The following is a 22,861-nucleotide window of genomic DNA, read 5'->3' on the forward strand; positions in this document are numbered from 1 at the left end:
TAAAAGGAAATGTTACTGGAGCATTTAAACTCGGCACCAGCCTTGAGACCAGTAATGTAACCACATATCATCAAAAGTGCTGAATCTCCCTTTGTCACCTCACATGACGTGCAATTCTTCCAAAAATATTCACATTTTGTTGCCATTCATACAAATAAATAATCACAGAAAGCCAGGACGGCCCTTTAAAGCTGACCTCTACAGTAACACTGAGTGTCCATCAGATTTATCATGTGGCTACTAAAAATAGAGCTTTGATATTGTTTACCACCCACAAGCATTTTCTTTAACACATTTCATCTCAGCTGGATTTAAGGTTTTTTTAATCATGAATGCAGTTCAACAGGTGGTCCATAGATGGAGCTCTTCTCATTAGAATATACATTACACTACATTACAAGGCTGTCCCGCGCTGTCCTTCATTCTTCAACAGCAACAGAGGTGAGCTGCAGCATGCGCTCTACCTTTGCCTGCCCTCTGTGTAAGCAGAAAAAAAAGGCTGCTGGAAAACAAACATGCTGCCTTATTGAGCGAGAATTGTTGAGATATATTTAACTTTGTCTTAAAAGGATATAGTGACCATTTTAATAGTTGTGTTTCTCTGCCTTACTTAACACACTGGACCCCTTGTGAGCGAGTGTCAAACCACAAACCACTGGGTCCCCGGAGCAGTATGACTTAATTGAGCTATCCTGGGAAATCTAATTACAATAATGCACAGAGGATTGTGTAATATTCCCTCTGCTTCTGCTCTAACACCTATCCCTCACACACACACGCGCGCACACATGCACACACTCGCTCACATGCTTACACACACACACACAGATAAAATGTGAGGGAGGGCGAGGGAAGAGACACAGACATGTGTTAGGAGGTTGTGGATAGGCAACAACTGCAACAACCGTAAAACATTTCACGGGAGATGTTTTAATCACGATTCATGGGCCAGTAAACCTTTAAACAGCAGTCAGTCAGATCTGCTGGGCAGTGAAGACAAAACAATGACAGTGTTATGTGATCAAAGAGTGCAGCATGGGGACAAAATAACGTCACTTCTTTGTTTTTTCAAATTGCAACATTTTTCCTACTTCCTCAAAGTTTGTGAGAAGCATAAGAGAAACAGTTTAGCTGAAGGTGGGCAGGTGACACAGGAGAACATATTAGAACAAAAGCACTTTTAATTTGCTCATTTGATATCACACTGTACAGCTGGGCAATGATCATAGCCATATCACTGTAGAGAGTTATTGAGCAAATCACGGCAATTCAAACGCAGCCATATGCAGTGTATCTCAGTGCTGCTGCGGCCAAGAGACAAGCTATAGAACACATACACACACACACACACACACACACACACACACACACACACACACACACACACACACACACACATTTCTACAATAATCTATCCTCTGACTGTGCTCATTGACAGTGTTAATTCCACTGAAAAGTGTCCTAAATTGCCTGCCGATATGTGAGCTTGTACAGCACAAAGACAAAAAGAGGAGTCCTGCAGCTGTACACTGAAGGCATTGACGCTTGTCAGGCAGAGGCAACCTGTGCGTCTGGTATGGACTGACAATGTTAGAGGCACTTTGGGTCGCTGCATTTTGCACGAGCAACACTACAAAGGGAAATGACAGGACATTGAACACTGAAATGAATACATTTGTATGATTGTGTAAGGTAAGATTTATTTGAGAGTTCTTGCGTGCGCGTGTGTGGTGTAAAAACAGAAGCATATCAAGGGCTGGAAAGCAGATGTGATTTGTGTATAGTTTATTATAGAGTCAGTATGTGTGTGTGTATGAGGTCTGTTTGTGATTGAGTGCAAGGTCAAAGGGACACAGGGGAGAGACGATGGGGAGAGCGGTGGTGAACTAAGAGGGGGGTTGCTACTGTGCCCAAGGCCATACCCGCACAGACGGACACCATATTGAAATTAGCAAATGGACTGCATAGTGTCGCTTGCTGCCCCATTTGCGGTCCCCTCTTCTCCTGGTGATATACACATGCACCCAGTGAAGGGACATCACCGTTTCAAAGGGGCAGCGTGGGTGGGGTATAAAGGGGGTGGCTAACCTCCCCCACTGTCCTAAAATGAAATGGGTCGACTCTTATTTATTTACAACATGTTTTGCACTCATCCCATAACACTGTAAATTACCTGCATGGTCAAGGCTCCTTTCTCAGGCAAGGAGAGAGGACAGAAAAGGACATAAAACATGTGATCTATATGATATTTAATTCAGGAATCACATATGATCTGTCAATTTCCATATATCACGCTTTATGAGTCATATTTTAAATACAAAATCACGTTTATGAATATAAATGTGTGAATTACGAGCGGTCATATGTGTTATATGATGTACAATATGTCTATAGGCCCCAGACAGAGTGGCTTGCCAATATTTATGAGATTTCTACAGTATATCTCGTAAGAGGATAAGGGACGGGTGATTTCCTTGCAGGGGTCTTAGGTGGTTGATCACGGATTTGTTTCTCACATGGTGTGCAGTCTCATCATGCTGTTGACTATTTGACTCACTGTTCATCTCTTTCTGAAATGCAAATGACATGAAAATGGAAAAAAGGATGATCACAAATAAAAAATATGATGCAGTGCATTTTATGACCTGAAATACTTAATACTTGTAATTTATTGTTAGAAAACATGTTTGGTTTGTTTGATACAAGAAAGCTTGACACTTACTTGAACTTAATTGCAAAGCAGGCAGCAATGGAGACAATACGCTCTCTCTCTCTCTCTCTCTCTCTCTCTGTGTGTGTGTGCAGAGAGAATTCCATCAGAGGGAACTCTCTCGGGACCAGACCTGGTCTCTAGCTGAAAAAAGGCAGGGGCCTCCTCCATTAAGGCAAACAAGTGCATTTGCTTTAAGGGCAGTGGAGATTTCTAACCTTTGGTTGACATGCCGAAAAGGTCAGGCCCATCCGTGGCTTCCCTCCGGAGTTGAGCCTGACCATTTCCTCCCTGCTCCTTTGGACCCCACGAAATTCCAGGATCGACGGTACCAACAAGTGTAGATAGTCAGCAAATGAAACATGAGAAAATTTGTCTTTCTGCTTAAATCACAGCTCACTAATTTTGGCAGCTTGGTCAGGATATCTAGCAACCTAATAATTAGTCCACTAAAATCAGTATGTCTATTTGGTAAAGAAAAAAAAAGAAAGGGAAAATTACAAATTTATGAATATAAGCAATTCTAATATCTGTTTTCAGATTTAAAAATTCTAAAACATGCCCAGAAAATAAGAACACTCACACCTGCACACTCAGATAAAGCAAATGTCTTAATATAATTCAAAACACAGGCCCGACCCACAGTAATAACACCGTAATTGTGTTAAACGCCTGTGAAGTGAGCACACACAGAACCCTGTGTGAGTTTTTCTCCATTTGATGGACGTATCCATGGTTATCAATGTTCCTTATCTCCCTTCATTATTTCCAAACCAGTGGTTAAATTGGAAAAGCCCATAAGAACGTGTGAATACATGGCAGAGGCAATAAAACAGTAGGGAGAAGAGTCGCCCCCCCCCCCACGTCCCACAACGGTGTTTTCCTTGGGTGGAGGGAGATACATTCAGCAGATAGTTAGAAATATTTCTGCTCCCCCCACAGCTTCATATCAGTGAGCAGCACAGATAAAGATACAGTTGGGCAAATATATCTCAAATGAAGGAACAAAACCCTTCACTTGCAGTTATCTTGTGTGTGTATGCGTGTGTGTGTGTGTGTGTGTGTGTGTGTACAGTTTATTACATGCCCGCTCTCTCACAGTGCTTGTGTTCCTACAATGTTCAAGTGTGAGAGAATGCAAGTGCACTGATTTTAGCTAAAAGCAGTATTTTCTCTGCAGCACTGGAGAGTCAGTGTGATCTCATCCTAACAGGGATCCTGTGTGGCGGTGCCTGGGTGGTGCGCTTCTCTCTGCATACATTTGAGACTTCTTCTCAGGGGATTTTGTGGGTTCGCTTTAATTTCTGTAGTGCTTATCAGCTAAAATAGCGAAGCTTGTTCATGCAGCTCCTTCTGAAAGACCATAACCACAGTTTGGCCCAGAAACACACTGATGTCACTTATGGAACACAGGACCTGATATAATATCTCATTTCCTTTTTTGCTCCAGATTTTTGTCTGACACCTGCAGCAGACTGATATTAGATCAGAAAATGGGTATTTAAACTGTAACTGCCAAAAGTCTCGCCTTTCACTGTATGATTGCATAATGGCCTGATGAAAAATGTAACCAGAGTCATTTGACAAACTGGGACAAAGGTCCGCTGATGGCCATTAGGTTTTTTTAGGACAGCAGCTCAGCCATGCATTAAGTGTTGAGGAGAGCAGGCGTGTAACCTGATAAACGCACAAAACACTGAAGATGGACAATGAGAGGGCGAAATCTCAGATGGCCCGGTCTGTGTGCCTGCTAGGCACTTTGGCAGCCTATTGATCAGCCAAAGAGAGTCTTGGGCAGGGTCAGAGGTGTGGGGATGCATAGCTCAGATACTGCTAGTAGTGGGACAGGTACAGGACAGCAGTAACCAGGATCTGTTAGGAAATAGATCAACTCTTTTGTTGAAGATCAGACGTGTTGTTGACTGCTGGCACTCACAGTTTCCTCTGTGGAGATGTGAAATTTCTTCTCCAACATAATACACAACAACAATATAGCAATCTGTCTGCTGTTTGAATTGATGTGACGTAACGTTTCTGTCTGGGACATTGATAGCCCACGGTTGTGAAAATGCCCAGCTCCTGTTATTGAATAGTAATTGGCTTGTCGGCCGGTTCCTCCAATTTCACAAATGGAGCAATAAATACACATAACAGAATCAGTGGAACAAGAAGAATTCCCATAAAGGTTGGTTGTGCCTCAAAAACAAGAGGAGAGCATAGGGAGCCGAAGGAATGGGGAGGAGGGAGGGGGGCTTAAAAGAAAATTTGACAAAGGAAAGAAATGAAAAGTGTGTGTGTGTGTGTGTGTGTGAGAGAGAGAGAGAGAGAGAGAGAGAGAGAGAGAGAGAGAGAAAGAGAGAGAGGGAAACAGAGAGAGAGAGAGATGGTGGCCCACTCTTCATTTCTGTGCCACAAGCTCTCCCGGGCATTTGCGTGCTCCGTTTTCAACCTAAGTGTAATTTGAGCTCTGGGTTGATACAAAGTGTATGCAGCAGCTCTGTTCAAACCCAATCACTCACCCTGACGTGTAATCCTTTCCCTCACCATCATCAACGTTGCTTTGGGAATAATGAAACACACTTAAGCAATACACAGCAGTCATACAGCTGCGAGCGTGGCCGCATCTTGATGAGATGCCTCGTAACTCTAATGAAAGGTGTTTTGACCTGTCAATGGAGGTAAATGATTGCCTTGCTACTGTATCTGTGGGAAACTTATTGATGGCAATATCTGGTCCAACTGGATGATTTGCATGAGAAATGAGGAGCACACTGCTTTTAAAATACAGCACCTGGCAACCATGCTCTACATTTTATTTGTGCGGGCCTCTAGATCTCCTTTTTCACTCCCTTCATCCTCAAGTCATCTTGTCTCTTGTCTTGTGATAGCATTGTTTCCAAGAAGAGGATTATTACAATTAATTGGTTAGCAAGACATTATTTCAAAAAGGGAAATTGGCTCTTATAATTATATAGAGAAGGGAATACTTTAACTCCCTGGAATATCAGCTTCCTGAAATAATGCAGCTACAGCCCCTCACTTCCCCCACCTCCATCAGCGTTAGCGTGTCTGCCTGCCTGTTTCCTGTGACGGATCCATTTTCTGCAGTGGCTGCGGTTGATGGCTGGGTGGTTGGGTGGCCTGCGTGAATCTCTGGCTTGCCTCGCTTTCTGCCACCCATCTGTGGTCTGCTGGGAGCTCTGATCTGCTCTTTGTTCTGTCCCATCGCTGAACTCCCCGTCAGTCAGTGTGTGTGTAACTGGCCATAGTGGAATAGGTAAATACACTGAGCAGAGGGCAGGGTTAGGGTAAGGGTTGCGCCACTGGGTGAATGACTAAGTAGACACACTATAGTGATGGTAAATACAGTGAAGAGCAAATGTGTGTAGCACGTTTTTTTTTTATTTCTCAGCCTTTTTAATAGCTTTTATAATTATGAGGCTTTGTTTTTAGCCATGCTAGCGGCATGTTTCTATGGTTGGCAACGTCTGTCTGTCGATTGGTCCACCACTTTGGTCCAGATTGAAATATCTCAACAACTATTGGATGGATCGCCATGAAATTTTGTACAGATATTCATGATTCCCAAAGGATGCATCCTAATGATCCCCTACTTTGACCACCAAAAGGTCAAAGTTTTCACTTATCCTGTGAAATAGCTCAACATTTACGTGATGGATTGATACAAAAGTTTGTACAGTGGTGTGAAAAAGTGTTTGCCCCTTTCCTGATTTCTTATTTTTTTTTTTATGTTTGTCACACTTAAATGTTTCAGATCATCATGTTATTATTAAGGGAAAACAAAATCCAAACCTACATGGCCCTGTGTGAAAAAATGATTGCCCCTAAACCTACCATGAACTGCCTTTTTAAGGCCATGTCTAGGCTACTCCAAACTGTTGGTATGATGTTCTTTTTCTGAAATGCGGTGTTACTTTTACGCCAGATGTAATGGGACACACACCTTCCGAAAAGTTAATTTTTTTTTTGTCCACAGAGTATTTTCCCAAAAGTCTTGATGATCCCCAAGACTTTTGGGAAAATACTAAAGTTGAACTTTTCGGAAGGTGTGTGTCCCATTACATCTGGCGTAAAAGTAACACCGCATTTCAGAAAAAGAACATCATATCAACAGTAAAATATGGTGATGGTAGTGTGATGGTCTGGGGCTGTTTTGCTGCTTCAGGACCTGGAAGACTTGCTGTGATAAATGGAACCATGAATTCTGCTGTCTACCAAAAACTCCTGAAGGAGAATGTCCGGCCATCTGTTCGTGACCTCAAGCTGAAGCGAACTTGGGTTCTGCAGCAGGACAATGATCCAAAACACACCAGCAAGTCCACTTCTGAATGGCTGAAGAAGAACAAAATGAAGACTTTGGAGTGGCCTAGTCAAAGTCCTGACCTGAATCCTATTGAGATGCTGTGGCATGACCTTAAAAAGGTAGTTCATGCTCGAAAACTCCTCCAATGTGGCTGAATTACAACAATTCTGCAAAGATGAATGGGCCAAAATTCCTCCACAGTGCTGTAAAAGACTCATTGCAAGTTATCACAAACGCTTGATTGCAGTTGTTGCTGCTAAGGGTGGCCCAACTATTTATTAGGGGGCAATCACTTTTTCACACAGGGCCATGTAGGTTTGGAATTTGTTTTTCCTTAATAATAATAACCTTCATTTAAAAACTGCATTTTGTGTTTACTTGTGTTATCTTTGACTAATATTTAAATTTGTTTGATGATCTGAAACAATTAAGTATGACAAACATGCAAAAAAAAAAAAAAAAAATCAGGAAGGAACATTTTTTCACAGCACTGTAGTTCTAATTCATAGTCCCCAGATGATGTATACTTATGACTTTGGTGATCTCCTGACTTTTCCTCTAGTGCCACCATGAGGTTGACATTTGTGGTTTTGAGTGACATGGATTGCAATGGTACAAATATTCTTGTTCCCCACAGAAGGAACTGCAATAAGTTTTGTGATTCCTTAGCTTTCCTCTAGCCCCAATTGATCATTAGGTCAAACTTTTAATTTGTTCAATACTTTGATTTATGTCCAAATACCTGCAAAACTTCCCATCAGTCTCAGCTGTACATTGTGTTTTGTACTAATTAGCAAATGTTAGCATGCTAACACGCGAAACTATGATGGTGAACATGGTAAAAATTATACCTACTGAACATCGGCATTTAAGCATTGTCATTATGTTAGCATGCTGATGTTAGCACCTTCACAGAGCCGCTAGCATGGACTCTTGCTTAAACATTATGGCTTGTACTGGTTGAATGTGATGTATGAAACTGTTGGTTTGCTTTGCAACAGATTTTTAGTTAGACCACAAAAGAATCACAGAGTTCAAGGAGTATTTAATTCATTGATCCTTTACCTTTTTGAAAATCAAAACGTAAAAGTTACACAGATATTGGTGATTTAACGATCAGAGATATCAATGTACACCATTGCCAAATGATATATTTCACACCATAAATACTCATAGCACAGAAGCAGGAAATCAGTTACCTGCCCCTGTCTGCAATTTATCATCAAGGGACCAATTCTGACACATTGATGTTCATAAAAACACATACCCGCTTCGTAACCAAAATGGGGGTCACACCCAGTGATGGCCAGGTCACGTGGTCAACGTGAAGCATGCTTTACCTTTACAAACAGATCTATGAAGAATGAATGGGAAGTGATCAATAACTACAATTACAAATATTTTGGCAGGAGCACTGAGGGAGAAACAGTTTTTGATAAAAACATGGGTGGCTCAGGTATGTCACAGACATGTGAGGATGATAAAGAGCAGAAAGTGTTGAATCAGAGAAATATTGACAATATGATAATGAGGTAGTAGTCAGCAGGGCGCTGCATACTTTATTTTCAATGGTATTTCGGCAACCTACTGTATTGACGCTAATATATTTACACACTTAGACACAGCTTGTAATGTAAGACATGTTCTCTTTTACTTAACACAGTGCCATGTTGCAAGGTAAAAAGAAAAAAGGGAGATGAGAGGAATTCCGTTATTATGATTCTTATGGCTGATCATCTTGGGCCACTACAAAATTCTAGTTGTAAAGATTTTCTGCAAAAGTTTTCAGTTGTACTGCACTTTTATTGAAACAAGCACAAAAGTCTTATCAGTGGAGCAAATCAAATATAGTTCTTCTGATATACAGGATACATGTTTCGGATTAGAGGGATTTAGAATATGTCACTTAATAGCATACAAATTCTCCCAAATCTAAGTAAAAGCATGCTGTTAGCATGGTTTCAGTCAGAATTGGTCCCTGTTGTATTGCACAACAGTAAAATAACTCAAGTTATATTGTCACCCTCTACAGTGGAGCTTGTTAACTGGGCAGCAGCTAGTTCAAGTTTGGGATGATTGGGTGCTGGAGTGGCTAGGCATCCTTCATTACGTGGCCAATCAGGCTGCTGTAAAAAAAGGCATGGCGGCCTCTAGATCAGTGCTAGCCATTGATATCGCAAGCATGGCGGCATCTCTACCCTACTGCAATGTCAGGGATTCTTTTGATCACAGTATCATATTGTTGTGACAGCGCCACAATTTATCACATCACATAAAATCCTTCAGTAGTATAAGCATTCTCCTCCGACACATTCTGTCTCACATTGAGAAGAGCGGCACGGCTCTGCTGGACTGGACTACAGTATTACTCACACCCAGCGTAATGGACATGTAGCTAAACACAGGGAGAAGGGAGCACGAGATCTCTGTCTCCCACCAGAGATCACACCTTGTACTGACACACTGTTGGGTTACTGTTACCCTTTGGAGCACGCTGACACTTTGTTTCTTGCATAGCTTTTCACATGTGCATGCTTGGGCATCCCGAGCTCTCCTCACAGATGCCTGCCTCCTGGCTGGTGGGAAGGGTGTTACTCTGCACTGGCCACTGTGTCAACATGAGGTCAAGAAGAATTTTTCCACATGTCTACTGTACTCCTGGAGGGAGGCCACGCAGACAACAACCTCCTGCTGTTTTAAAAATAAACTCAGTGTGAAGTGCCACCACTCCCGCTCTGCACCTGCCATTTACCTCTGTTTGGTTGAAGCTCTATAAATGCAGGCACAGCTATTAAAAGACAGGAGGTGTCTAAAATGGCGAGAGCAGATGCAGGGCACCTTGCTGCCTGTGTGTGGGATGACTCTGCCATAAGCTTAAAGGGGCCCAAAATAGAGCGGTTGACATATGGGCCTCTGATTGTTTGAACAAGGAATCTCCTGGACTTCTGCCACTCGGCATAAATCCTTTGATACTGCCACGCCAAACCCACTGATCATCTTTCACCTAGCCTGAATCAGGTCATCTATTTGCATGCCAAGAGGCAATTTCCATGGGCTTAAACAATGACCAAATTTGGGGTTCAATGGATTGCATGAACAGTACTGACACAAACCACTACAGGAGAGGAGGAACACTAGTGTGCAACAGTGGTGCAGTGGTGTGTCCAACTGGTGGGAATGAGATACACAGGCATGGTCTTCTAGCAACATCAGCATTGAAAAGCACATGAAAGATAGGTTTAAGCCTGGCTTACCCACAGCTCCCTTTATTGCTGAGTCACTACAGAATAAGACAACTGACTAATTGTACCTGCCTATGCAAGTTTGGTTAAACATGGGACCAGCAAGTCTTCCAGTCTGAGACAGATCCACAAAGATCACACGGCTTACTGCTCTGGAGAGGTATATCCAAGTACATTTAAACTGATAAGAGGTCACATTTAGGTAACAATTTTAGTTCTTTTTTTCCAGGAGGAGAACAAGAGAAAATGGCCACCAAGGTTACCAGACTTTGAACTGTACACTCAGTCTTCCAATAATAAATATATACATGCCCTGGTCAAGTCCAGGCAAAAACACAACTGTGAGACAAGTGAGTCTGTTTATGGTTGTTGACACCTCTGCTGTCTTCAGAACAAATTTAAGGAACTTTTAGTTTTATGTAAAAAGAAACCTTTTTATCTTGTTATCAAGAACTGGCAACTACGTATTCTGAAGATGCAGAGGGGCAGAAGGGTCCTTCTTCATATACAGTATGACCACTGACAATTAACAAAAAACAAAAAAATTATTACTGTACATAGTATTTCTTATATATTTTAAATTAATCTGCATCATTTTTATATTTATACTGATAACCAAGTTTTGCATTTGCTCTTTTTTATTTTGTGTCCCAGGGTTCCAGGAGGAGGAGTGAGAGAGATCAGTCTCTGTCCTGCCTAGCACAGTCAGTGGGGGGTCTTCCTCTCCTGAGTACCCTCAGCCTTGGTTCAAGTCACTTTCTGTACCGCTAATGCAGCCCTCCGCCGTTGCCATGGCCAATCAGTCACCCTCCGATCAGACCTTGGCCTCCAGCATCTCCAGGAAGAGTTTGTGCATGGGCACCTTGCCCTGCACCTTGATGCTGTAAAAGTGCTGCACAGCCTTGGTGGCCGTCTGCCGCAGCAGAGGCAGGGTCATGAGCAGCTTGCCCGCCCGCCGTGGGTCCTCCTGGTGCTGACTGCTCTCGTAGTCCTGCAGGGCCTCATGGAGAGCGTCCTGAAGCTTCTGGACCGCCTCCATGTCCTCTATGTGCATGGAGTCTGACAGGACAAGAGCAAAGAAAGGAGCATGAAGATTGATGGATTTTCAAATTTGAGAAGAAAAGAAAAGTAACTTGTAAGAAATGTAGTGTGCACTTTGAGACACTGGTAATATAACAGGAGGGATGGGAAATGGATTTTTCTAAAACAAAATTAAATCTCATGATTGATCTTTACTGCTCTGTCAGTAGCAGTAAGGTAGGGAACACATTATCAGTATAACTCACACCCTGACAAGATAAAGAATAGATCATAAAAAAGAAACATCTGCTTTATTTTATTTATTTATATATTTATTCTTTGGTGGACTGGGCGGGATATTCATATGGCCCTTGACCAGCGAGACTGAAAATCAATGTTATTCTCCAGTAACAATGGCATGAATAGCACCCAATCTCTGCTGAGTGAGTACACATTAAACACCTCACTGTTCCAAAGGACAGATTGCTTTCGAACAAAAAAAGAAAAAAGAAAAAAAGGGGCTCCATTAGAGAATTGGACGCTATAAACAAGCCTGAGATGATTACAACACTTCCTTTCAATTCATTTCCTTCCTACTCCCTCAAAGGGGTTTCTGACCATCTGAGTGGAGGGAAAACAAATACTAATGGGTTTATTTTACAGCAGGTAAAAACTGGCAAAATTTTCTTGTACATTTTTTGTATTATTTGTCCAAAAAAGGTCTTGCTTACTATATTATACTGTGGACAGCAAAAACTGTGACTCTCTCAGCTTCAGTCAGCCCAAATCTCTCCCACCTCGTGGCCAGTTTTAGAGCAGTCTACAGTTTCAGTCTGGCTTCTCTCCGGTGTTCTTCGTTCCTTTAACGTTTCGCTACACTGCCACCGTTTTTTACTGATCCTACTGTACATCATGTTACAGCACTCCCCTCTCATTCTCGCCCTGCCTCTGTTTCTATCGCCCAGCCTCTCTCAGGGACAGTCCAGGGTCGCGGTTTCTCTCACTGGTTAACTGGTGTCTGGCACTCCGGAGGCGGCATGTCATTGGCTGCCTGACTCGTCTCACCTTGGCGGTGCATATTTTACCACACGGGACAATAAAAGGCAAAACAGATTTCAGACTTCGCCCCAAATTCATTGACTGGAACAACTGTATTCCCAAGACCTTGAGACATTTCTCACCCTGACGGTTTTCAAATCCACAGTGGTAAAATGAAGTAGGTCGTTTTGTAAAGTGAATGTGGGAGGGAGGGAGGTGAGAGGGGGAGGATGGAAGAACAAAAGGCAAAAAAGAAAAAAAATCTCAGACGAGGATGTGGTGTGACATAATTATCTCTTGTTCTTTTCACAGCGGCTGGATTCACAACCTAACAAGCTGCATTTTTACAAATCAAACCAATATTTAGTTCTAATTTTTACACTCGCAAACACACGCACATTTTATACTATAAAACTATAATTGAATGTTTTTGCAGCGAGGGGGAAAAAAGAGGAGAAAATAAAAAGAGAGATAGAGATATCTCAACAGATGGGCAGGAAAAGAGAGCAGGAGACAGCGAGCACACAGCTAGTAGTCCGTGGAGGAGGCGGAGACTTAAAAAAACAACTTTGAAGAAACAATTTCCTCGCAATCCATCAGTGAGCCCACGTCGATCCGATTGATAAACTGCTAATTACAAAATCAATCGCTATGAATTTTCACAGCTGTCAGACAGAGGGGCTCCCGGGAGAGTGATCTCCCTGAGACCTTGTTCTAACATTCTGGACACCCTCCTCCTCCTCTTCTCTCCTCGACCCCCATCTCTCCTCTCCTCTCTCCCACGCCCCACCTCCCTACCAAAGCTCTGTTGTCTGAAAGCAAAGGCCCACCATCAGCATTTTCATTTTTCAGCCCTGGACAAAACAAGGTAAAGCGGCCCAGTGACCCAGGCGTGCATTGATCAGAGCGGGACAGGTCCTGCCTCCTCAAAAGGAGCATGTCAATAGCAGCGCGCCGTCTCGGCATCGGAACAAACGAGGCCTATCACTCCCTGATACTCATTCCATTCGACTTAACACATTTTATTGACAGCCCCTGTGCTCCTAATGAAATGCTAAATTTATCTCCCGTGGCTGCTGTGCCCTGCAGCTACTGTTATGGAGATAGAGAAAGAGAGGGGAGATGGAGCGCTGGAGAAATACCACAACATGGAAGGTGTTCAATTAAAAAAGCTCACTCCTCCATCTGTCTTTCCCGTACACTGCCCTTATCTTCTCTCCATCTCTCCATCTCGTAATCCAAACTAAAGGTTACACTGAAAAACTCCTGAAAAACTAAGAAATGTCATTTCTGAAACTGTGTTAGACAATACCTTACTGTTTCTGGATATTATAATGTCTAGTGTGCATTATTCAGAGGTACAGTCAGGAAAAAGTGAAATATTCTGAGTGAGTAATACACCTGAAGAATGACTTTAACATTTTCACGTGAAGTCTTGATTTAAAAAAAATAAAGGTACAACTTCAGTGTATTTTATTATATTTTGTGTGCATATTAGTTATTTCAGTAGATAAAAATGCTAAAGGCTTCACTTATCATTATTCAAAAGTGCATATTATTTTTGGTCTGCATTTATTGTGTGTTTTTTGTTATATTTCACCTAATACAATAATAAGATGTTGTTAAAACAAAAATAAATTATATCGTGGAATGAAACAATAGGGGTAATATCAAGCAAAGAGACTCAACAAAAAAATTGCATACGTATTCCAAACCAACGACTGCTTTGGGACAGGTTTGTTCATTTGAAAGTAACTCTAAATTATAAATATCATTATAAATAGTGTTAAAAGATTTTTTTTACATATATGTTAAATCAGAAGACTCTTGCTAAATTAGAGTAACTGCCATATTTCTGCTAATTTGATATTATTAACGCAATTATTATGTTATTATTATATAATACTATGTTTAAAATACAAATCATGAAATAAATAATTTCACTTTTTTATAGAGGTTATTCTCTAATTCTTCTAATGATTATTTAAAACATACTGTAATTTTCATTAAATGCACATAAAATTTGCCTCAATTAAAAATCATGACACCTGAATGTTATTTATGATGCGTCAGTGTGCTGAAGACACCGCACCTGAGTTGGCGAGAGCGATGGCCTTGAGGGTGACAAACTCCTCCTTCTCCACTTTGAGCTTCTTGCATTTGCGGACCAGCTGCAGGATGGAGACGTAGAGGTCAAGCAGGCCCGTCAGCCGCGAGTGCTCCTCGTCCATGACGTAGTCCTCGGCGTACACCAGCTCGTCCTCGTATGGCAGCGAGCGGAACACAATGCTGAGGATGAGGATCTCCATCCAGGCGCTCTGCAGTAAACTCATCTGGTCCCCCAGAGAGAGAGAAGAAAAGCCTAGAAGGACAGAGGGGGGGAACTGTATGAGGACAGGAGGACTGCATGACAGTGGTAAAAAAAAAATGGAGTCTGTGCGTGTTTGTGTTTATGCATTTCGGTTCACATCTAAAAATAAAAAAACATGCATATTTGTGCCTCTTCCATGATTCAGCCAGGAGTCTTCGTTTATTAGAGAGTGTTGAAAAGTAAAAGAAAGACAGCACTTTGAGTTGATCAGTAAACTAAACATGACCTGTCAAGCTTCGGTAGCCTGGAGTACATGCTGAGGCACATGTTAGCGAGTGGTGTTTAATTTTAAATGGACGGTGGAAGGTCCTCTTTGAAGCTGGTGTCAGAGCACTTGAGTGGGCTTTACTGTAAGTGAGGACAGTAAATCGGTGCAAAGGTCTGAGATACACAAAGCCATGTGGTTACCCCTTGTATCTTGTCACACTTCTATTGGAGTGAGGGGGATTAGCACCGAGACACATTCTCATTGGAGGGGTTGAGGACATGACATGCACTGTGTAGGAGGAGGTGATGAGGGGACATGTACAACTCACACATAGCAACATGCACAGATACACAAATGTGTTGACACACATGTGCACATGCAGATCATGACACCTATACTTATGGACATAAATCCATACACATAATAGTACACACACACACACAAACAGACACAGGGGTCACATGGTTCAAGCCCAGCCTGAAGACCTGCTTTAACCCAGGGCCTCGTTCTCCAACAGCAGCTGGATGAGCTGATGAGCTCTGGCACACCAAACCACTGTCATTTCCCCTTCAACACCTCTACATATGCTCAGAATAGAACATTAAATAAAACAAACTGATCCCCAAAAGATGAGCTGGGAGAAATTCAAACAAATTAAAAAAGGTAAAGGCAAAAAGAGAAAGAAGGACAGCGTAAGGAGCAGATAGCCAGATAGCCATCTCATCCCTTTTCCCTTCGTACTACCCTTCAGCTGTCAATAAACTGCATCAACCCCCCCACTCTTTCCCCTCCATCTCCCACCTCCCCTCCTCCTGCACAGCGTGCCTGCAGGCAGCCCATTCTGACAGCATATTAGGCTCTTCAGCTCCGCCCCTGATTAATATGATTGCTTTTACAAGTTTGCTGTTGCCACACTATCTGCCATTGAATGATTAACAGCCGATAGATTACAGTATTGACCAGCGCACTCACCGCACCTATGCCCCACGTTTTCTCTTAAATATAAATGATCTCACTGGGGTGCAGCCACCAGCCTAATGTTTATCTCCTCCTGCCAGGACACCATGAACACACACACATATGTGCAGGTTGAGAAGAACAAGAGACATGATGAGGAAGCGTGCAAGGAAGTGAAAAGGAAACAGGACGGAGAGAGAGACAAGCAGAGAGAAAAGAAGAGCCAGGGAGAGTAGCACCTGAGTGTTCAATTTCCCTTATCGTGGTGATGACCACTGCAGGGGAAGAGCTGCAGGATACATTAATTAACAGATTGTGATCAGAATGTGAGGGCCTTCACATTTTGAAGGGGAATCAATAGTCAGTAGAAGAGAGTGCTAACAGAAAGGTGCTGGAGCCCGGCTGGACTGGTCAGAGGTCTGAAGAGCCCAAATTAGACCCAACAAAGCAAACTGCTGAAAGCACTCAAAACACTTGACTATTATCAGTGGAGGCAATAAGCCATATTTTGTAAAGGCGTGTGCCATTACACATATACAGACTGCATCTTAAAATCTTTTGTTGTGTTATTTCCTTGTCTGCATACATGGCCATTAAGTTGGACAGAATGCAGACTGGCCGGAGGGAAATTGTCATGCAAGCGTGGACGCGGTCTTGATTGGCGCATCAGGTTGGCATCACAATCACAGGCGAGGCTTTGTCTAGCCATTTAATGCCAAGGTGGACTGAAGCGGAACTAAAGCTCTGCTCCCAATGTGACAGCCCATGTGAAGGCCTTGTTCAGGGCTTGTTGGAGAGGCTTTAGAGTTGTTCTGATACAGCAGACACCTCTCAGCCATATGCACACATGCAGCCCAGCAGCCTACAATTACCTTTGACGCTAAAAGTCCTTGAATTTAATCCAGTGTTGTGAGATGGAGAGGTGGTGTTTTTCCCCTGCTCCATCCCCTCTCTTCAGGGCCTAAATTATCGCTCCAAATGGGATCTCGTGTCGTTGCCTCGCCTTTTTCCACTCAATTTAATCGAGTAATGAAGTGACTTCCCGACTCCGCAGGTCACACGGCGCTCTGGCCGCCGCACTCTGAAGGTGGCCCGGTTAAGTCCCGTCAGAGTGGGTGATTTCCTCTAATGAAATATCAATATTTACATCTTCATTTCCAGCCCACTGCCTTGGCGGGGTTTGACCAAACATGACACAATATTGACCAAATCAGAGAGGCCTGTCTACGCGCTTGAAGGGCCTTTTCCACTCCACTGCTGAGTGCACCGGCAGATTTCTGTCTGAAAGTCTTTGTGGCAGGAATGCAGAGATAATAACAATGCAGAGTTTTTCTTTGTTCACTTTTACTTAAGCACCCTGCTCATATAGCGATCGTATGTCAAAGGGATTTTCACTTTCAAAATTACAAGATGTAAAATATGTTAAATGTAAAATCAGTTCAATCTAAACAAAGGTTTTGTTCCTTTGTTTAGATTGAACTGATTTTACATTATAAATAAGGTGACAGAGAAACAACACTGCAGGGCAGCCTACTGACCACTAACTGCATCAGCACACCATCATTCATAGCTCAAAGGGTGAAAACAAGACCACTAAAGACCGACAACAGAAGCCAAAACCATCATCTCTCCCTTTATCTCCCCAAAGCCCTCGGCTGTGGGCAGGAGGGGGCAGCCCAAACCCACAGACGGCTGCTTCAAACCCCTCGCAGAGATTAATCAGAGCACCGTTTCATCTGCCAGAACACAGGACGGTCCAAAATGAAATGCTGGAGATTTCTGTTGTGCTGGAGTTCATATTCTATTAATTTATTATTGTTTCCCTCTCCCCGAGGGCCATTAGCGTGGGTAATAAAAAGAGATGTAATTACGAGGTACGGTGGCCCCCTCCAGCTGCAGCCCCCTCGTAACTCACCCTCAATCAGACAACAGAGCAGACAGAGGGAGGGAGAGAGAAGGAAAAAATGTCGAGAGAGAGAGAGAAATGGAGGATAAAAGAGAGAAGATATGGGCCAGAGAGGAGGGAGATAAGGAAGAGAGAAAGAGAGCAGCAGCAGTGAGCGAAAAGGGGACCCGAGCAAGGAAGGGGAAAGGAAGAGGGTGATAGAAAGAGGAAAGAGAGTAATTCTGGCCGAACAGGGGCTGATCTATCATGGCTAGCTATCAGAAGGACAAGCAAGCCCTGAAGACTTCTGCCCAGCGGCAATCTCACCTCAGCCAAGTCAAGTGCTCTCTGGGCTCCAGTTGGAGTAAAACTGCCCCTAACAGGACTCCGGGGGTTCAGCACGTCTTTTTTTTCTAACCTCAAACTGAACTGAATGATCATGCTGCCATAAGCTTATTCTATATCAGAGCTCTGTATTTTAAATGGCAGTTTAAAACAAAGAGGACAAGAGGAAAATGTATGCACCTCTGATTTGTATAGATTCCTCTGATCTGACAGAGTGACACACTATGGTGTCAGATGTATAACCAATACAGGAATGAAAGGCAATTTTGAGCAGCTTCATAATGGTGTGCGTGTGCGCGCAGGCTTGTTTGTGTGGATCTGTGTGTGTACAGCTGCCATGATTCTTCTTGAATTTACATGACAGCGTCAGGAGGACCCAATCAATAGCAGCTTGGTAATAAATTGCAGTGCTTGACATAAATAATTTGACCTGAAGTCTGGCGACATGTACAACACAAACAGCTAAGTTTGCTGCAAGCTTTCCCCGAACACTGATTTGATGACACAAAGGCTGTTTTTATATTGGGCAAAATCATGTCAATACAAACTAAAATGACTCGGTGAAAAATATTATATCTTGTTTTTTCAGCTCCAGCGTTCACTTTCAGGAGTCAGCTATCTGCCTTTTTTCAACGTGATAACCAGCTCATTATCCCATGGTAAGTAGCTGGGTGATTTGACCAGTAGCCTGTGAACGTTATGAGGTTGAAGAACGTTAAATACAGTAATCCCCTTGTTTTAATCTGCACCCTACGACCTTCTGACCCTAATAGAGAAGTCTTTAGCCCTCCCCAGGGTCCCACTGCCCAATACTGATGTTACATATATCTGTATAGCCCCAAAGACCAGGACAAGTCAGGCATTAATCAATGCCATAATTATACATAATTTATCTCTGCTGCCATCAAGCATCATTGCTTAATGAGGGATGGCGCTCTGCTGACGATCACTTAAAGGCACATCAGCATATAAAATTTCCTACAGAACATTTTATATAAAATATGGCACAAAATTTAACACAGATTCAGACCCAGGATTTTATACGCATTCAACTTGGTGACAATATGAACAGTGCACTCACATAATTGTGATGCTGGATGTACCTGCTCATGTGTCACAGTAACTAAACAAAGCCCTCCCCCACCCTGCCTGGCAGATGTCCCTTTCCTGGCCCTGCATGCTCCTGACTGCCTGTCTGCCTCCAATACGCCCCCATCTCAATCTCCCTGCAGCTTTTCCGCCTTCCTCCCGCTCTCCTGCCTGGGTTCAGGCCTCAGCATCCACCTGATTGCTCAATCTATCTTTATCTCCTGTGTTGAAGCCTACGTCAGAGGGTAAATTGAATATACTAAGAGCTGTCTGTTGGTGTCTATATTTAATAAAGTGCACTGATGAGGTGCTGATTTATTGCCGGGCAGTATTCACACTCTATTACAAGGAGATTACGCAGCTTGAGTGGGATCAGGCTGGCAACACAGTAAGTAGATTTCACAATTTAATGGCAAAGAGAAAACAGGAGCCCGGAGGGGGCTGGTGGAGGGTGGGCTGATGGGTCGGTGGGTGATTATGGTGGAGGGTTGAGCTGACACAAACACGACAACATACAAGAGGCACGATCTCTTTTTTACATCGCTGCCTCCATGCTAACAACTAACATGCCAGGCGGTTGTCTGTCAAATGCGGAGCTGATGAGCTGGAATCCAATAAAGCACAGATGATGAATATTCCCAAAACACCAGTAATGAACAGAACAATGCAAACAAGACTATTTCATTAGATTAATCTGGTCTGACTCTAATACTGAATAACACATGAGGAGGACATTTCTTTTTTGTAAAGTAATGTAAAAACATCTAAATGAATTTAAGACACAAACATGAGCTTCAAATGCTGTTTGAATATTTTACATTCTAGGGGTGATATGCCAGAGCAAAAATATGTTTTATTGTGTAGGAGCAAAGCAGCAGCAGCAGCAGAGAGTCAATCTTTGCTTGGCCCTTTAGCCTTCTGAGAATTCCCAGCTGAAAACACTCAGGGCCCGGGAAGCTTGGATGGGAGCTGACAAACACCAAACAACAAGTAGCTCTTGTATAAGCAGCATGCACATCAGTTTTTACATATGAGCACATAACATTCCCACCACGGTTGGGAAAGGGATGTGGGATGGCAAGAGGCCATGGGGGTCACACTGGTATCCCACCGCTCCTGAAGAAGGCAGCGATGTCAAGGTGGTAAACAGGTTCTAGTGTACTGAAGCTGTCAGTATACTTAGTTCCTCCCTAAACCTCTTGGACAGAGTGAAATGCCGCTTTACGGGATGGAAGGGGGCCAGAGGGGTGGACAGTGGACTGCTATGTGTGTCAAAGGTTGTTAGCACCTTAGGAGCAACAAGCCATCTGTCAGCATCCCCCTAACACTGCTCCTAATGACCCTACCCCCCTCAGGCAACAGCCGTGTTAGACTCTGCTTCATGGTGCTATTTGGAGCAGTGACACTAGTGTCCAAAAGCTCTGCAGTGATTATCAATTAATCAAAGGCAGATTCAAAATGAGGGCAAGGCTGTCTGGCAATGGCAAACCTGTGAAAAGGCTCTTGATGTGTGGCACCAGCCTTCAATATCTATCTCATTAAACTAAAATAACAAGTGCACCTGATCTGATTGATTAATTGTGCTCTTATTTCATATATAATCGTAGAAAAAAAACGCTGTAAAACCTGAAAAGCACTTTATGTATGCAAACTGACTTTTCATGGTATGCTAAATAGAGCTGCGATGACAAAGTTGACATTGGACCCTGTAAGGCAAAGATACCATCTACACTAATGATAGAGCTTTGATATCCTCCAATTGCCCTCCAATTAAAACTCAATAGGGCCACTCTACTCCACATTATGTCACTTCTGAAACGCGTTTTCAAATGTTAGCTGAGAATGGGGGAAATTAAAAATCAATTGGGAGAAGGTAAGTGCCAATTTTCGTGACATTTAAATTGTTACATTTGGACTTTAGTTATTGGCCCATCTGTCAATTGCCTAATCAATGTGGTCTACTTCATAATGAACTGTTAATCTTTTTAATTCCATTGCCTAAGGCTGCAAAAATCTATCAGAATGCAATCAGCAGTTTTTTCCCCCCTGTTCCTTTCTTGTCCCGGAGCGGATGGAGAGAGAAATATTGTAGGAACCGAGCATGGTAGGCGGCCCTGGGGTACCGTTGTTGCATGGAGTGTTAGTACATGGAGTCTCGCTCAACCAGTGAACCGTCTCTGATCAGGTTCAGCCATGTACAACTCAATTATGCAGCCATTTCATGGCCAGAGGACACCCACTGTCCTAATACAGACACAACCAAAGGAACAGACACAGACCAAGCACTCAGCTTAAGTGGAGGTCTTTATTCTGTTGAATTGTCTTTTTAATCTATAAAGAATATGTGTGATTTTACAATATAAGTAAAAAAAAATGGCCAACTATATAACAAAAGCACAAGTGTGATTGTGTGTATTTATACAGAAGCAGATCAGAATAATCTACTTAAAGTCTACCATCTCGCAGGTGCAGCACATTGTTCAGCGCATCCGTTCAGTTCCAGGTACTCGCTCGCAGTTGGAACAGACACTCAGGCATACTGCCTCAGATTTTGGGTTAAATGATCATTATCGACGCATTTGGAATGACAAGTCCACTGCAGCAATCTGTGGGGCAAATCTCATTAACATTATGAATCTATCCACTGTACAATACGTGTTAGTATAATCTGATTAACAGGGCTTCAACACTATGACACACAAAATCCGATGTAGAGTGTACACATATTAAAATGATGATGCACTTCAGGATACGAGTTAAAACCTTTAACAATTAGTGTATATTAAATGGTGTCTTAAGAGTATGATTTATGGAGAAAAAAATCACAAATTCAAGTCATAAACAAGTGTGGTTGCTATAATAACTACACCTGCTTCAGGTTACTCAGTGGCCTCAGATAACCTGTAAAATATTCTGTATTTTTTCCACAGTAAAAGATAAAAGATGACACTCTTTCTACTGCATCTGTATGTATGTGAGTCTTAGTGAGTGATGCCCCCATGCCAGCACATTTTATACTCAGCAGCCAGCACAGGAATGTTGTCATTTTTGTGCATGTCTGCGATGCTGGTGTAATTTTTGGGTCACAACGATGAGAGTGTGTTATCGGGTCAGTTGTGATCCAGTCCTGACTAAGCTCCTTGTTAAACTCCCAGTCTGCTGACCATGCAGGGCCCGTGGGGAGTGATCCAAACAGTTTAGATGCGTAGAGGGCCGGGGCTGAGGCCATGGGCTGGAAGCATATCCATCTCTAATCTCCTTACTATCAGATCTGTACCTGATTAATACCCCTCCTTCTGAGAAGTACTCTAATACCTTTTCAGTACAAAATGCACCTGCCCGAGGTCAGCTGGAGTCCACGTCACTTTACTCAAAATAAATGAACCTTCTTAATCTATGAATTAGGATTGAAATTTATCTTCTGAATTAACCGATATGACCGATATGCATGCACACATTTGTATCTATGTGTGTGTTTGTGTGTGTGAAAGAAAGAGAGAGAGATAGAGAGAGAAAGAGAACTAGAAAGGCACTGTGTGTGTGCATCAGTGCTGTAGTGATGTCGCACATTTCCTGCATGCTGACAGCTCTGTGCCTGTCCAAGTTATGCTGATGAGAAGAAGGGGTTATGGAGGTGCCACTGAGGGACACATTCATTTAGTTTGTTACCCC

General features: G+C 42.8%; 1 protein-coding gene across 16 annotated transcripts in view; it reads right to left on the reverse strand.

The window, feature by feature from the left end:
* Positions 1-8,059: 8,059 nt before the first annotated feature.
* esrrb (estrogen-related receptor beta) overlaps positions 8,060-22,861 on the reverse strand; it is a 50,417-nt gene continuing 35,615 nt past the window's right edge. For all 16 annotated transcript variants that reach the window (XM_044166063.1, XM_044166064.1, XM_044166050.1 and 13 more), the window contains 2 exons: positions 14,427-14,696; positions 8,060-11,335 (listed from right to left, as the gene is read on the reverse strand). In XM_044166063.1, the coding sequence (XP_044021998.1) occupies positions 11,091-11,335; positions 14,427-14,696 (515 nt within the window). In that variant the 3' untranslated portion in view covers positions 8,060-11,090. The remainder of the gene's footprint in view (positions 11,336-14,426; positions 14,697-22,861) is intronic.

Source organism: Siniperca chuatsi, linkage group LG15 (assembly GCF_020085105.1).
Source record: "Siniperca chuatsi isolate FFG_IHB_CAS linkage group LG15, ASM2008510v1, whole genome shotgun sequence".
NCBI lineage: Eukaryota > Metazoa > Chordata > Actinopteri > Centrarchiformes > Sinipercidae > Siniperca > Siniperca chuatsi.